The 17,367-nt window shown below is 35.8% G+C and overlaps 1 protein-coding gene across 9 annotated transcripts in view; it reads right to left on the reverse strand.

Moving 5' to 3' along the window:
* BABAM2 (BRISC and BRCA1 A complex member 2) overlaps positions 1-17,367 on the reverse strand; it is a 402,709-nt gene that overhangs the window by 311,618 nt on the left and 73,724 nt on the right. For all 9 annotated transcript variants that reach the window (XM_072771368.1, XM_072771367.1, XM_072771365.1 and 6 more), the window contains exon 4: positions 5,878-5,972. In XM_072771368.1, coding sequence (XP_072627469.1) covers positions 5,878-5,972 — 95 coding nt within the window. The remainder of the gene's footprint in view (positions 1-5,877; positions 5,973-17,367) is intronic.

Below are 17,367 nucleotides of genomic sequence, written 5' to 3' on the forward strand. Positions count from 1 at the left end.
CCCTCACCTTCTCCAAACTAGGAGTTCAGATATCAGTGGTTTCCAGTTCTGCTATAATTGCAACATGTCCTTCTCATTTAAATCTATGAACCACCCTTCCTCCTTTATGCAATTTTATTTTAAATTAAAGTGAATTATCATTATTACTTTTGGGGGAAAGAATTTCACAATGCGTTTGAGGTAGCCAAACATACCACAGGGCATTGCAAAACCAAGGATGAAAATCACTGCTTCAGAGATTCTGCTGATTTTTATCTCCCAGTTTCTCTAAAACTGAATCTCTTCTTCTATTTTGAAATTTCCATCTAAAACATATTTCTAATCTTGGAAACCAGCAAGTCCCCTAAGAAATACACAACATTAAAGGAAATCTAACAGACATGTACTGCACACTTCTACACACCTGGCACTCTTCTAGTTATTAGGACATAGCAGTGAAGAAAACAAATTCATTCTCTCATGAGGTTTCCATTCCAGTAAAGAAACAAGAGTAACCCTCCATCCCAATTTACCTGGGACTATCCAATTTCAGCACTGAAGGTACTACATCCCAGAAAACCCATCAGCCATTGGTCATCCTAGCAGAGAGATACCAAACAAATAAGCAAGGAAAAAATTATCAATAGTGATAAGTGCCATGATAAAAAATGAGAGTAATGGGGGAGTGTGCTACCACTACTTTGTAGAGAGACATCAAGAAAGGCCTCTCTGATGTAATGAAATTTGAAGATAGGAGAAGAACAAACTATTCAGATTAAATGAGGGGAGGGATTTCCAGGCAGAAGTGAATGAAAATAGTGAATAGTAAATCTCTAGCTGGAGCTACAGATTCAATGCAATTCCTATGAAAACTCCAGCTGGATTCTTGACAGAAACTGATAAGCTGATCCTAGGGAATGCAGGGACCCATAAAGCAATCTTAGAAAAAAAGAATAAAGTTGGAAACCCATACTTCTCAATCTCAAAACTTATTACAAAGTCATAGCAAATCAAGACAGTGTGGACTGATATAAGGTCAAAAGACAATAGAATTGATCAAAGCAATAGAATTGACAGTCCAGAAATACATCCTCACATTCACAGTCAACTGAGTTTCCCTAAGAATGCCAAGACAACTCAATATGGAAAAAATAGTCTTTCTAATAAATTATGTCTAGACATCTGGATCTCCACTTATAAAACAATGAAGTGGGGGGCACCTAGGTGGATCAGTTGGTTGTGTCCGACTCTTGATTTCGGCTCAGGTCATGATCTTACAGGTTGTAGAATCAAGCCCCACATCAGACTCTGTGCTCAGCAGGGAGTCTGTTTCTCTCCTTCTCCCTCTCCCTCTGCCCCTCCATGTACTCTTTCTCCCTGTCTGAAAAAAATAAATAAATCTCAAAAAAAAAAAAAAAAAACGAAGTGGGGTCCCTACTTCATACCATATACAAAAATTAACCCCCCCAAAAAAATTAACCCAAAATGCCCAAAATACCTAAATGTAAGAGCAAAAATTACAGAAGTATTTAAGGGAAGATAACAGTAAGATTTCATAACCTGGGACTAGGCAATGGTTTCTTAGATATAAAATCAGTAGCACATGCAACAAAATAAAATATAGATAAGTTAAACTTAAATTTTTGTCTTTTAAACAATGCTACCTAGAAGTGAAAAGACAATCCATAGAATGGAAAAAATTCTGGCATATATGGAGATACAATATACAAAGAACTCTTATACCTCAAAAATAAAAAGCAAGTAACCTAATTTTTAAAAAGAGCAAAGGATTTGAATAGATATTTCTCCAAGGAAGGTATAAAAATGGCCAATAAGCACAAGGAAAGATGCAAAACATCATCCGCCATCAGGGAAATACACACCCAAACCACAATGAGATACCACTCCATAGGCTACAATAAAAAAGACAGACAATAACAAGTGTTGGTGTGGAGAAACCAAAACACTTAGATGCTGGCATGGATATAAAACAGTATAACCACTTTGGAAAACAGTCTGGCGGTTCCTTAAAAAGCTAAACATAGGTACCTTTGACCTTGCAATTCTATTCCCTGGCATATATCCAAGAAAAATTAAAATATGCCCATACAACAACAGTATTTATAATTGCCAAAATATGAAAACAACCCAAATGTCCATCAACTGACAATGGATAAATAAAATGTGGTCTATGCATACAATGTAGTATTATTTAGCAATAAAAAATGAAGGAGTGATATATGACACATTGAAAACTGTATGCTAATGAGATTGGTCAGTCACAGAGGACCACATGTTATATGATTCCATTAATATGAAATGTTCAGAACAGGCAAATCCACAGAGACGGAATGGAGAACAGTTAATGCTTAGAGTGAATATGGGTAGGGGTGTGGAGGAAGAGGAAGTGACTGCTAATGTTCTAAATTTGACTCTGATTATGATAGATGGTAACTAGACACTATAGGGATCATTTCACAATATACACAAATATCAAATCATTATGTTGTACACTTGAAATATAATATTAAAATGTCAATTATACCTCAATTTAAAAAATTTAATAAGGTAATGGTTGAACAACTCTATGAATATACTAAAATCCACTGAATTATACACTTTAAATAGGTAGATTATATGGCACATGAACTATGCCTCAAAAAAGCTTTTAATCTAAAAAAAAAAAAATAGAGCTGTCCCCAAAATAGAAAATAATACCTCACTGGAAATACAACAAACAAAGACAAATGGGCCTTCTGTTGGAGATGTTACTATAAAATATGGATTCAATCAGTGATTCCCAATGGCAGTTCACCTAATACATAGAAATGGCCCAGAGAATTTAATGACTTTTCAGCTCCCTAACAGGTCTTATTCAGATTCCAGTGGGATCCAGGAATCTGTATTTTTAACAGGCTTCCTAAATTATATAGTGGATAGCCAGAAGTAGGAACCATTGGACAACCACAATTACAACTCCATGATTTTCTGGTTCCCCAATATCTACGAGATACCTATCTCTGGTATCTATCTCATATTTATCTGGATCTAGTATCTCTATCTAGTATTTTCCATTCACCTCAGGATCTCAAAGTTCTTAATGAAACTCATCTCTGTGAATGAAAAGCCTAAGTTTAAAAAGAGGTGGCTCCATCTGATGGATTAGAGTACGTCGCATATATTTTTATTAACCTTATGTGTATCCTTTATTTAAGTTACTTCAAACCCTTTTATAAAAAGAAGCTGGTTTAAATAAATTGAATAAATAATAGATCATACATATTCTCAAAAATTATATTTCTCAAACTGGGACATGTTTTTTTCTCATATATTTATAATTTAATATAATTTTTATTAAAAAGTACAGGTATATTATAGAATCAAATGCAAAATAATTTTTACTAATTTTTAAGATAAAACCCAGAAGCTTCAAGGAAATTCCATATTTGCCATAGCAACTACTTTGGACTATGGACTCTGCTCCCAGAACCTAAGGGTACATATTTATTCCCTCCTATAGTTAGTACTTCAGAGAGAAAAATCTAGACATTCTGCTCTCTCCTCCATGGGTGATAAAATACAGAATCTCCCTTTCATTCAGAACCATATACAGACTAACCAGGTTATTAGTGATTGTGCTCTGCGCATTTCAGGAAGGAGGGGGAGAAAGGCTGAATTGAATTGAAGAAATAAACCACAGCCTGTGAACTGTTGAGTGAAAAGTCCTTCAGAGGCATGCTATGCTCAGAGAAATGTCTGCTGACATGTATCCTGCCCTAGTGTGTTAGCCAGATGACAGACAACGAACATAAAGGGCACCTATAGAGCTGGGAGGACCTCACCAGCTGGTGGAGGGTATACCCTGGTTGCTCTACTAGGCTTACCCAAACCACTGGTCCATGAAGAAGCACTGGATAGCCTGCCTGAGTGCTCAGATTGACTACAGCTAAAGAGAAAGTATTCCCCTAGATTTGTAATCTCTCTTTTAGATACAGTGCTTTGATTTCTTTTATTTATTTTTTGGTTGTTCCTCTTAAGCTAATCTAAAAAACATCTGTGAAAACTTCACTCAGGGACTAAATATCAGAAGAGTAAAGTTATAACATCAACTCTGACACAATTAAGTAATTATATAATTCTCGGTCAATTTTCTCAATACTAAAATAAGTGGAATAAGTTGAACTTCAAAGTCCTTTTTGGCTTTTAAATTCTATGCTCTCACAATAGTTATCACTATTGAAGATGTGTCTTGCAAATTTTAAAGGCAATTCCCCAAAAAAAAGAAGTTGTAAACACATTTCTTATCCTTTCCTTCAGAGTATTCCCTCTTGGATCATCCTAGCTCAAAGCCCTTTCCTTCTCCCTCCTCCAGATTTTTGCAACAGTCCTCAATTCTGATCCTCAATCTTTCCTTAATCCATTATGTTGACCACTTTGCTGCAAGATGATTCTCCAATTATCATTTCCTTCTGTGACTCTTAACTTAAAACTCAATGCTCTTCACAATCTCAGTCCAATTTCCCTCTCTAAACTTTCCTAGCCCTTCCTTATATTGACTTACACTTCAGCAAACCTGTCAGTACCTTCTTCTATAACATACCATATGCTTCATTTGTTTATGTCACTCTCACTACTTGAAATGCTCTCTGCCATACTCTCCACTCATTCTTCAAGAATGAGTCCAAGTCTCACCCCTACTACAGAGCCTTTTCTGACAACCTTCTTGAAATTCCTGGAGCACTTAGCCTACAATACATCTTTGGCATTTAGCATATGCTAGCCTCCACTGGCAGTGTTAACACAGAAGAGGCCTGTAGAGATACTTCTGCCTCATTTTCTCTAGATAACCCCTCAGCTTCAATATGAGGTGAATATGCAACATATAGTATCTAAAGGAATCATGTTTAAACCACAAATTTTTAAAAATCAACTAACAGTTTGAGTGTAATTACTAAAAATTTTGCAACAAACCTACCCTACTCTTGCCAATTGCATTTTTACAGCTGTGTTCTAAAATTTAAGATCATTCTTTAGGTTTGGGTTCATACTTCCCATTTAACACTTCCCTTTTTAAAAAGGGAGGAGGGCAAAATTTCAAAGTAAGTCATCAAAATCTTTAATTACAAAACTTTGAGACAAAATGTATCCAAAAAACAAAGCAAAGAACATAGTTTTGAAAAACAAAACCCTCTTACAGTATAGGCATCAAAGCAAAACTGGACTTGGGAAAGAAAGACATTTTGTCTGGTCAGACCTTTTAAACAAAATGGCACATGTTTTTCTCCACCAGCAATGTGAAACACACAATTTTTTATGTAAACCACATGTGCTCTGACAAGTACCACCACTCCTTTCCTTGCTTTTAACCCCAGAAACATTTTACTTTAACTACAAAGTTTTTGGTCTTGCTTAATCAAGAACACTTAATCTGGTCTTTACCCTTCTGATAATAATGAGATAATATGGATACAAGTCCAAATTTGCCACTTTCACTTCTATATAAAAAAAGTCCTCTTGAAGAGCCAAGAAACACTCCCCTAACAAGCTCTGTGATGAAGTGTTAGTAAACATCAGAAAATTGATTGCAGGCATGAAATATTAAATTAAAATAAAGAAATGTCTTCAACATGTCTCTTTAGGCTGAAGTAAAAATATTGTAACCAATATGCTAGAGATTTGAATTCAAAATAGTCTGAAAGTAGAACTGCAATGAAAAAAATCTTTTCTTTAAACTATTTTGGAACAGGAAGAGCTGTACTTATTGCAGAGGATAGAGAAAAAAGGGGTGGAAAAAAACCCCACATGTTTGGCAAATTTATCTTTCAAGCAATTGTCAAAAGCTAATTTTATTTTCCTTCAACAAATAAAGATCATCCGAAACAAGCCTGCAGTACTCACATGCAGGGCCGAGGGATCTGGCAGGAATTCAGCATCTTCTCCAAAGATAAAATCAGGGGGCAGCTCTGGGTATTGGGCATTGAAAATGATGTCCCCTGAAAAAAAAGAAAACATCAGGCCCTTATTATTTCCTTGCTAATTTACGAATGTTCTGAGGCATACATCAGAAACACTTCTAAAAGAAGTTTAGTTTATAGTTTATATTAGTTTAACAAAAAAATTTGAGAAGCACTCTCTGAATGATTAATTCTTCAAATGAGAGAACTGATAATGTCTTTTAAAATTAATATCCACAGGGGCACCTGGGCGGTGTAGTCAGTTAAGCATCTGACTCTTGGTTTCAGCTCTGGTCATGATCTCAGGGTCGTGAGGTCAAGCCACCACCACCTCCCACTCCCAAACCACCCCCCCATCCATAGGGCTCCACACTCCATAAGGTGTAGAGTCTGCTTGGGATTCTTTCTCCCTCTCTCTCCTTCCCCCTCTGCTCCTCCCCACTCTCATGTGCAATCTCTCTCTAAAATGAATAAATAAAATCTTTAAAAATAAAATAAATAGGGATGTCTGGGTGGCTCAGCAGATGAGAGTTTGCCTTTGACTCAGGGTGTGATCCCACTCCCGGAATCGAGTACTGCCATCACGCTCCCTGCGAGGAGCCTGCTTCTCCCTCTGCCTGTATCTCTACCTCTCTCTTCTCTCTGTGTCTCTCTTGAATAAATAAATAAAATCTTTAAAATAAAAAATAAAATATTCACAATATGCAATCAAAAAAGTTTTATCTCCTATCACATTATAAATACAAACACCCAAGCAGAAAAGCAGAAGCAGCCACATCCAAATTATATGCAGATTTTTCTATAGGAAATGTTACTGTTCAGTCACTACCTGCTAATTAATAAGCCTCTAGTGGGGACTATTTCTCTAAAGATAAAGACTTTACCTTGAAGAAATTAAACACATAAACCTTTGGTATAATGGAAAGAATATCTGGCTTGGAATCAAGAAAGTCAGTTTTATATCATCCACAATGTATCCTAATTATTTATTAGCTCAACTCATCTTGGGCAAATTTTAACTTCTTTAGACTTTAGTTTCTTTATCAGTAAAAGGGAATCTAATAGTACTGATATCACAAACTGGATGTGAGGATAAATAGAGATAGCATGCCTTATCACAGTGTCTGGCACACAGCAAGCACTTAGTAAGTGATATGAGAGTTCTACTAGTTATTATTAATATCATTTTGAAATACAAGACAAATTACACCGTCTCCTTAGCAAATCTGTGTTAAGTTCTTCTACCTCTGTTCCTTTCCTGTCCCCTCCTTTAGCTTTTTTCCCCTGCTTACCCAAGAACCAGTACTCATCATTCTGCTAATGCCAACCCGTAGATTAGTATATCAACAATCAAACACACATATTGGATTCTAGCATATAAGGGTATGTATATGTGTGTACATGCACACACAATTCTATCAGTCCAATCATTTTTCCTTCTCAAACAATATCTTCATAATTATATTCAATGATACGCTGACCTCAGTTCTCATCTGAGCCTTCTTTCCTCTAACTACATACTATGTATTTTAATGTCAAACTCAGCAAGTCTAAAATCATGCTCATGACTGTCCCTTTTCCCACTCCTCTCTTCCCCTAGCTGGTTTCTCTATTTCTAGGAATTCCTTAATCTCCCATGCTGTGACTTTAATGTCTTCTTTGACCTTACCCACACCCTTTATACTCTTAGAAAACAAGTCCCCTCAATTTTTCCTCCAAAATGTTTCTCATATGGGTATTTCCTGCTGCAAACAGCTCTATCCAGGCCCAGATGACCTAGTTCATACATTCATGAATCCAATGAAAAAAAATTCTGAACCCTGCTCCAACCATGAGTCCATTTAATTACCTTGTCTTGCATAAAGACTTTCCTAATAAATCCAGTACACACTGATCATCATTACCCCTGACATTCAACAGTACTGATTGGTTATGCCATTCACTTCAGTATTTCATTGTAGTATTATATGGTTTTTCCTGTTCTGTTAATTTCAAGAATTCATAATAAACACATGGCATATGTGAGGCACTATGACACTGTGTCAATACAAAGATGGTTCTCCTCAAGGACCTTACATTTAGGGATCCCTGGGTGGCGCAGCGGTTTGGCGCCTGCCTTTGGCCCAGGGCGCGATCTTGGAGACCCAAGATCGAATCCCACATCAGGCTCCCTGTGCATGGAGCCTGCTTCTCCCTCTGCCTATGTCTCTGCCTCTCTCTCTCTCTGTGACTATCATAAATAAATAAAAATTAAAGAAAATAAAAAAAAATTTAAAGGACCTTACATTTAGTTAGGGAGCCAGGAACATTATACACAGAACCACAAATGCAGAGCAGTATAAGATAAGTACATATGCTTGATCTTCCTAAATAACTTGCAAGCATTCAGAGAATAAACATGCTTATATTTATTTCATATTTCCAATGGTCAAAGTGTAACATGCAGAGTATATTCAAGAAATGCTCTAATACATGAAAAAAAAATTCTATTCTCTGAATTGGATATCTAAGTACTGACAAAAATCTATAATAGGAATAAAGTTCAGAAGATTATTCATTCTTATTCAACTATACTCAGTACTCACAATTCCTGAAGAGGACATTTACATCAGAGATATGTTTTTAGAAGTCCCACAATTGGCTTGCTTTAGTGACACTTAGAAAACAAATTTATAAAGCTAAAAAGGAGAGGCATCAAAGTTTGGGAGAAAGTCAAGTTAGAATCTATTGTCTATTAATGTTCAAAAAATAAACAGCATTATAAATTCCAATAGAAGTCTGTTACTTTTGTTACTACAAGAGGACATAAAGCTGGATTTACAAGTTCTCAAACAATCACTGTCAGTATACATATTTCCAAAACACTACAGATTAAAAATCTGATCCAAGGAAATTCACTCTTGGCAATTCTACTCAACCCTGGATTGGAGGTTCTAGCTAGGGCAATTAGGCAAGAAAAAAAAAAATGAATGGCATCCAGATCAGAAAGAAAAAGCAAAATTATCTCTGTGCACAGATGACATGATCTTGCATATAGAAAATCCTAAGGCATACACACACACACACACACACACACACACACACATCCAAATAAGTTCAGTAAGGTTGCAAGATACAAGATATGGGGATCCCTGGGTGGCGCAGCGGTTTGGCGCCTGCCTTTGGCCCAGGGCGCGATCCTGGAGACCCGGGATCGAATCCCACATCAGGCTCCCGGTGCATGGAGCCTGCTTCTCCCTCTGCCTGTGTCTCTGCCTCTCTCTCTCTCTCTCTGTGACTATCATAAATAAATAAAAATTAAAAAAAAAAAAAGATACAAGATATGTATAAAACCAACTGCACTTCTATACACTATCAATGAATAACCCAGAAATGAAATTTTTAAAAGAAATTCCATTTACAACCAAAAAGAACCAAAAAGAATAAAATACTTAGGAATAAATTTAGTGAAATAAGTGTAAAACTTTTACACAAAAACATTGTTGAAAGACATTACTTGTAAAAGTGCAAAACTTGTACAATAAATCATTGTTGAAAGACATGGAAGAAGGCCTACATAAATGGAAAAACATCTCATGTTCATGGATCAGAAGACTTAATATTGTTAAGATGGAAGTACTATCTAAATTAATCCACAGATTTCATGCAATCCCTATCAAAATCCCTACTGGCTTTTTTGTAGAAATTGACAAACTTATCCTAAATGTCAGACAGACATGCAAAGGTGCCAGCATGGCCAAAAAGCAATCTTGGAAAAAAAACAAATTGGAAAACACATTTCCCAATTTTAAAACTTATTACAGAGTCACAGTAATCAAGAAAGTGTGCTACTCTCATAAGAACAATGGAATAAAATTCAGAGTCTGGAAACACTTTCACATTTATAGTCAATTGAATATTTTAATTTCAAGTGAAGTATTTTTGTCATATAATATTAAGTTAGTTTCAGGTGTACAACACAGTGATTCAATAATCACTATATACATTATATACATTACAAAATACTCTCTGACAAGTGTATTACAATATTATTGACTATATTCCCTGTTTTATACTTTTCATCCCTATGACTTATTTTATTATAGTCAATTGATATTTGACAAAGCTGCCAAGACAATTCAATAGGGTAAAAAGTGTCTTCTCACCACCACACACTCATAAAAAATACTACTATCAAAAAAAGAGATGATTACTATTTTAAAAAGAGAGAGAGAGAGAATATAACAAGTGTTGGTGAGGGTGTAGAGAAATGGGAACCCCTGTGCACCGTGGATATGAATGTAAAATGGTATAGCTGATGTGGAAAACAATATGGTGGTACCTCAAAAATTTAAAAACAAAATTACCATATGATCAAGCAATTCTACTCTCTTGGGTATATACTCAAAAGAAGTGAAATCAGTGTTTCAAACAGACATTTGTACACCCATGTTCACTGCAGCATTATTCAGAATAGCCTAGTGGAAACAACCCAAGTGTCCACTGACAGACAAATAAACCAAATGTGGTATACACACAAATGGAGTATTCTTCAGCCTTTTAAAATAATATGGATGAAACATGAGGATGCTATCTATGGTAAGTGAAAATAAGCCAGTCACAAAAAGACAAATACTTTATAAGCCCACTCATATGAGGTACCAAGAGTAGACAAATTCAGAGATAGAAAGAATGGTGGAATGGTGGTTAGCAAGAGCCGTCAGAAGGGGAGAATTAGAAGCTGTTTAATTAGTACAGAATTCCAGTTTTTAAAGATGAAAAGGGTTATGGAGATTAGTGGTACAACAATATGAATGTTATTAACACTACTGAAATATACACAAAAATAAGATGGCAAATTTTATGTTATTTTTACCACAATTTAAATTTTTTTAAAAATAAAAGAGTCTGCTACAGACTGAATGCATCCCCTTAAAATTCACATGTTGAAACCTAATCCCCGATGTGATGGCATTTGGAGGTGAAGGCCTTCAATAGGTGACTAAGTCATAAGGGCAGGACCCTCATGAATGGGATTAATGCCCTTATAAAAGAAACTCAAGAGAGCTCCCTTGCCCCCTTCTGCCATGTGAGGTAAGTGAAAAGACAAACTGTCTATAAACTAGGAAGTAGACCTCACCAGACACTGAACTTGCCAACACCTTGATCTCAGATTTCCCAGACTCCTGTGAAAAATAAATATTTGTTTAAGTCACCCAGTGTAGGTAATTTTTATAGTAGCCTGAACAGATTAAGAAGAGTCTTTTCAATAAATGGTGCTGGGCCAACTGGATAGCCACATGCAAAAGAATGAATCTGAGTCCCTAACTCATACCATATACAAAAACTAACTCAAAATGGATCAAAGACCTAAGTGTAAGAGCAAAAACTATAAAACTCTTTGAGGAAAATATAAGAATAAATCCTCATAACTAAGCAATGTTTACTTAGATATGAGATCAAAAGCACAAACAACAAAAGAAAAACTATATAAACTGAACCTCAGAAAAAATCTCAAACTCCTGTCTTTCAAAGAACATTATCTAGAAAGTGAAAAGACAATCCACAGAAAAAGAGGAAATATATGATTTAGCAAATCACATTATCTGACAACCTATATCCAGGATAAATAAAGAACTCTTATACCTAAACAATAAAAAGAGAAATAATTCAACTTAAAAATGGGCAAAGAAGCATTATTTACAATAGCCAAACTATGGAAGCAACCCAAGTGTCTATCAATAGATAAATGGATAAAGAAGATATGTGTGTGTGTATACACCTTGCTATTTGCAACAACACAAGTGAAGCTAGAGAGTATAATGCTAAGTGAAATAAATCGGAGAAAGACAAATACCATATGATTTCACTCATGTGGAATTTAAGAAACAAGACAGGGGATTCCTGGGTGGCTCAGCAGTTTAGCTCCTGCCTTCGGCCCCGGGGCATGATCCTGGAGTCCCGGGATCGGGATCGAGTCCCGCATCGGGCTCCCAGCATACAGCCTGCTTCTCCCTTTGCCTGTGTCTCTGCCTCTTTCTCTCAGTCTGTGTCACTCATGAATAAATAAATAAAAATCTTTAAAAAAAGAAAGAAAGAAAGAAACAAGACAAATGAACAAAGGTGGGGGGAGGAAGACAAACAGACAACAGACTCTTAACTGCAGAGAACAATCAGATAGTAACCAGAGGGAAGGTGGGCAGGGGGATGGGTGAAATAGGCTATAGAGATTATGAGTACTCTTATCTTGATGAGTACTGAGTAATGTATGGAATTGTTACTGACTAATGTATGGAATTGTTGAATCACTATATTATACAGCTCAAATTAATATGACACTGTATGCTAACTATACCAGAATTAAATGTTTTTTAAAAAAGAAAGAAGGTGAACTTTCATTAATTAAAAATTAAAATGGACAAAATATTTGATATTTCTTCAAAAAAGATACAGAAATGACTCATAAGCACAAGAAAAGATGCTCAACATCATTAGTCATTAAGGAAATCAAAATCAAAACTACAATTTGGGGGGGCCCTGGGTGGCTCAGTTGGTTAAGCATCTGCCTTCGGCTCAAGTCATGATCCTGGGGTCCTGGGATTGAGCCCCACACATCAGGCTCCCTGCCCAGTGGGGAGTCTGTTTCTTTCTCTCCCTCTGTTCCTCCTTCTCCCTCTGCCCCTCCCACTGCTCATGCTCTCTCTCTTTCTCTATTTCTCAAATAAATAAAATCTTTTTTTAATGTTATTCTTTTTTTTAAGATTTTATTTATTTATTCATGAGAGAAGCAGAGACACAGGCAGAGAGAGAAACAGGCTCCCTCCAAGGAGTCTGATGCAGGACTTGATCCCAGGACCCCCGGATCACAACCTGAGCCAAAGGCAGACACTCAACCACTAAGCCACCCAGGTGCCTCTCGAATAAATAAAATCTTAAGAAAAAAAACACAATTTAATACTACCTCACACCAACTATTATTGCTACAATCAAAAAGACAATGGTAAGTGTTGGTGAAGACGTGGAAAAACTGGAATCCTCATACTCTGATGGTGAGAATATAAAAAGGTGCCATCACTTTGGAAAACTGTTTGGCTGTTCCAAAAAATGTTAAATATAGAGTTACCTTATGATCCACCAATTCCACTGCTAGGTACATACCTAAGAAAAGTGAAAACATGTCTACACAAAAGCTTGCATATGAATGTTTTCATCAGCATTGTCCACAATAGCCAAAAAGTAAAACAACCCAAAGTCCATAAACTGATCAATGTAGATATAAAATGTGGCAAATACATACAATGGACTATCATTCAGCTATAAAGAAAGAAGTATTGATACATGTTACAATATGGATGTCCTTGAAAACTTTATGCTATGTGAAAACTGTCAAAGACAAAAGTCCACAAATAGTGTATAATTATGGAATAATTCCATTTATATGTAATGTCCATAATATGTAAACCCATAGAGATAGAAAGTAGACTAATGGCTGCCAGAGGTGGGGGGCGGGGAGGGGCTGCTAATGATAACGAGTACACAGTTTCTTTTACTGGTGATGAAAATCAATGTCGAAATTAATATTGAAGGTTGTACAACTCTGTGAATATATTAAAAAGCCACTGAATTGTATCCTTCAAAGAGTAAGTTGGATGCTATGAGAATTATATCTCAGTAAAGATGTTTTTTTAATCTGATGTAAAAATTTGTTCCACTTTAATCTTGACTTAAATACAAATAAATTAGAAAGTGTTTACTCAATGGTTATGAGTTAATTTATTTTTTTATAAATAAAATCATCTTGAAAATACAGTTGGGAAGTTTTCCATTTAAACTCTACAGTGAGCCCTTTTTAAAAGCAAAGAATATTTTTATACGATGAATACTAACAAAGAACTTTATTTTTCAAGAAGATCCCCCAGGGGTGCCTAGGTGGTTCAGCTGGTTAAATGTCTGACTCTTAATTTCATCTCAGGTCTTGATCTCAGGGTAGTGAGTCCAAGCCCTGCCTTGGGCTCCATGCTGGTCAAAGAGCCTACTTTAAAAAAAAAAAAAAAAAAAAAGTCCCCAAATGGCCCTTTTTGAAGATTTTAGTTATTTATTTATCTGACAGAGAGAGAGTACAAGCAAGAGAAGCAGCAGAGGGAGAGGGAGAAGCAGGCTCTTGGCAGACCAGGGAGCCCGATGTGGAGCTGGGTCCCATGACCCCAGGATCATGACCTGAACAGAAGACAGAAGTTAACCAAATGAGCCACCCAGGCACTCCCCAAATGGCTCCATTTTAAAGGAAAATATTGGAGAATGTTGATTTTTAATTTTTATTGATTTTTAAAAATTTCTAAAGCAGTCAAAAGTATTTGAATACAAAATAATTTTTAAAAAAACAATGTATACCAGATTAGCACATCTTCAACTAAAAAGATCTCTTTGGAGAGAAAAAAGGAAATTACTATACTGCATACAGGAAAAAACATTATTCAAGCATTTTTCAAAACAAGGAAGTAATTTAAATATATTTCAGAATCTCACACTCTTACATTTCAGAATTTCTCAGATATTTACCTTCAACCTCAAAGAACTCTTGAAACACTTTGCCTCAATACACGATAGCCTCTTTGGAATAAAACGTGGCATTGTTTTCTTGCTATGGTGAACAGTCAGTAAATCAGTCAATAACATTTATTAAAAACCCACCATGCACAGATGGGACATATTGGACACCTGGGGAGTTATACAGGAAGGAGAAAACATAGTACCTGACCTCAAGGCAGAGATGGCAGAGAAAAGACCAACACAAATCATACAGAAGAGCAATAACATTGTATTTCCTCGATTTCACCCTAGAGAAGATGATATGAACACAGAGCATACATTACTTGGATACTGCTTATTTCAACTTTCCATAAAATGAAAAAATAGGCAAGAGTACAAAGAAATAAAAATAGGATAAGAAGTGATATAAGGTGAGGTTAAAAAACAAAGTAAAAAGTAAAGAAACAAACACCTAGAATGGCTAGAAGTGTTATGACCACCCGACAACAAAATGGTAGTTTCAGGTCTTATTTTTCATGACTCCCTAAAAATTGCCCAGGCTACCATAGTGGGACCAACAGGTACAAGTTCCTCCCTTTGAAAATACAGACTTACCATTACTCATGATATTACATTTACATGAAATCACAGAAGTTCCAGGTGGAAGATAGCTTTGATTCACATTATACCTTGGAGGCTGACAATCTTTAGAAGCTATCAGCACCATCTCCAGAAAGCCCAATCACCAGATCTGCAGGATCGACCAGATGTCCTGCTCCCCAGTTACAGACAGTACACAGCTTATCCACATGTTCCTTTCCTTATTCTTTCACCAGTGAAATACTATCATGTTGGTTTGTCTGTCTTAAAGTTTAAGTGCCAGGAAAACCAACTTTCAAATAAACAATTCAAATGGTAAATAACTGGAGTTTTTGGAATGATCAAAGAATTATTCCTATCAATTGTTGGATAAAATGATAACTTACTGAAACTCCAAGAATAGGAAATAAGAGTCAGATATGAATCTTGTGAAAATGCCAGGGTAATGAAGATTTTCAATGGAAAAGTAGGTTCAAGCAATAGCTTTACAAAAGACTTCTGAGAGGGGACTCATTTCCAAGAGTTAGCTGCAACTCTTGATAATGTTTCCTTACACTTAAATTTAATTCTTTCTCTTCAAAAATGTCATCCATTGGATCTTAAAAATTTAACAAACAATTCTAGTTTCACTTTAATATCATAGCCCTTCAATGATTTGCAGGCAGTCCTTGTGACCTCTCTTTTAACCCCACCATGAGTCACCTCTTGGCCAGGCTAAATAAATACTCCAGTTTCTTTCATTATTCCTCATATAACATCGCCTCAATTTCCTTTACTGCCCTGTCCTCTCTCTTCTCTTCATATGTGCCAGTTTGTCAGTAATCCTCTTCCAGGATAATCCAGAACTACACATAAGATTCCAGGTGCACTCTAAAGAACACAGAATCAAGAGAAAAAAACCCCATGGCTTCATTTTAGATGCTAAACTTCTATTAATAAATACCATGGCAAACTGAAATTACTTTTTTGGCAGCCACATCAATGTTGATTTGTATTGTGCTTCCTATCAACTAAAAGCCCGAAGACTTTTATATACACACTATTGCTAAGCCACATATCCCTCATTCTTAATTTGGACAGCTGAATTTCAGAATCCATTTCAGGATTTTAAATTTATCCCTATTATATTTCAATCTTGTTAGATTTATCTATTTACAGCCTGTTACAATATTCTTAGATTCTATTCCAATTTTGGGTTGGCACTCCCAGTTCTGAGTTATAAACAGATATAAGCATGCTTCTGGAAAACTCCCTCTCTGGCAGCCACAGTTCAATTAATCAGTACCTCTTGGGTACAATCTTTTAAATAATATTTACCCAATAACACTATGAGACTAAACATTCATCACAAGGATATCACGAAGAAATTTACCAAGTGCCTCAAAGATATACTCTGTTTGTCCTACAAATTTAGAGACAGTGTCAATGTTCCATTGTACAACACAGATTTTGTCTTGAGAGGTAGAATTTCTTTTTTTTTTTTTTTGAGAGGTAGAATTTCTTTTCCTGTAACAAGGAAAGAAACTATAAAGAATTATCATATCTGAGAGTTGGCATAATTTGCAAGAAACATGTCTTCAAAAACTACCTGTAGAAGAAATGATGGAAGTGGGGACAAATAAAACAGGTCATTTAAATTGGCCTTCTTTCCTTATGAGACGTCCTTCTACAAATTCCTATCTCTAGATTGAGACTATATCTAATCCTTCTTTGCATTTCTAAAGTTATGCTATATAACAGAAATATAATACAAGTGTACCTTAATATACCAATATTCCAAATACATTCCAATACCAATGTACCAAATATAATACAATATGTACCTAGTTTTAAACTTATTAGTAGCCACATGAAAAGAATACAAGAGTGGGATGCCTGGATGGTTCAGTGGTTGAGCGTCTGCCTTTGGCTCAGGGCATGATCCTGGAGTCCGGGGATCGAGTCCCACATCGGGTTCCCTGCATGGAGCCTGCTTCTCCCTCTGCCTGTGTTTCTGCCTGTCTCTCTCTCTCTCTCTCTCTATGAATAAATAAAATCTTAAAAAAAAATACAAGGGTGAAATTAAATTTTAAGCTATTTTTTAAAATTTTATATACAGTACAATTCTCCCTTTTTGTGTACATGAGTTTTATCACATGTATAGATTCATGTGATAGATTCATGTGTACATTCATGTACATAGATTTGCGTAAACCACCAAAACGAGAATACAGAACAATTATATCACCCTCCCAAATTTCCTTCTGCTATCCCTTTGTAGTTAAATTTTCCCACTTTGTAGTTAAATTTTCCCACTATCCCTCTGCCCTGGCAACCTCTGATCTGT

The sequence above is a fragment of the Canis lupus genome, chromosome 12 (genome assembly GCF_048164855.1).
Source record: "Canis lupus baileyi chromosome 12, mCanLup2.hap1, whole genome shotgun sequence".
NCBI classification, from domain to species: domain Eukaryota; kingdom Metazoa; phylum Chordata; class Mammalia; order Carnivora; family Canidae; genus Canis; species Canis lupus.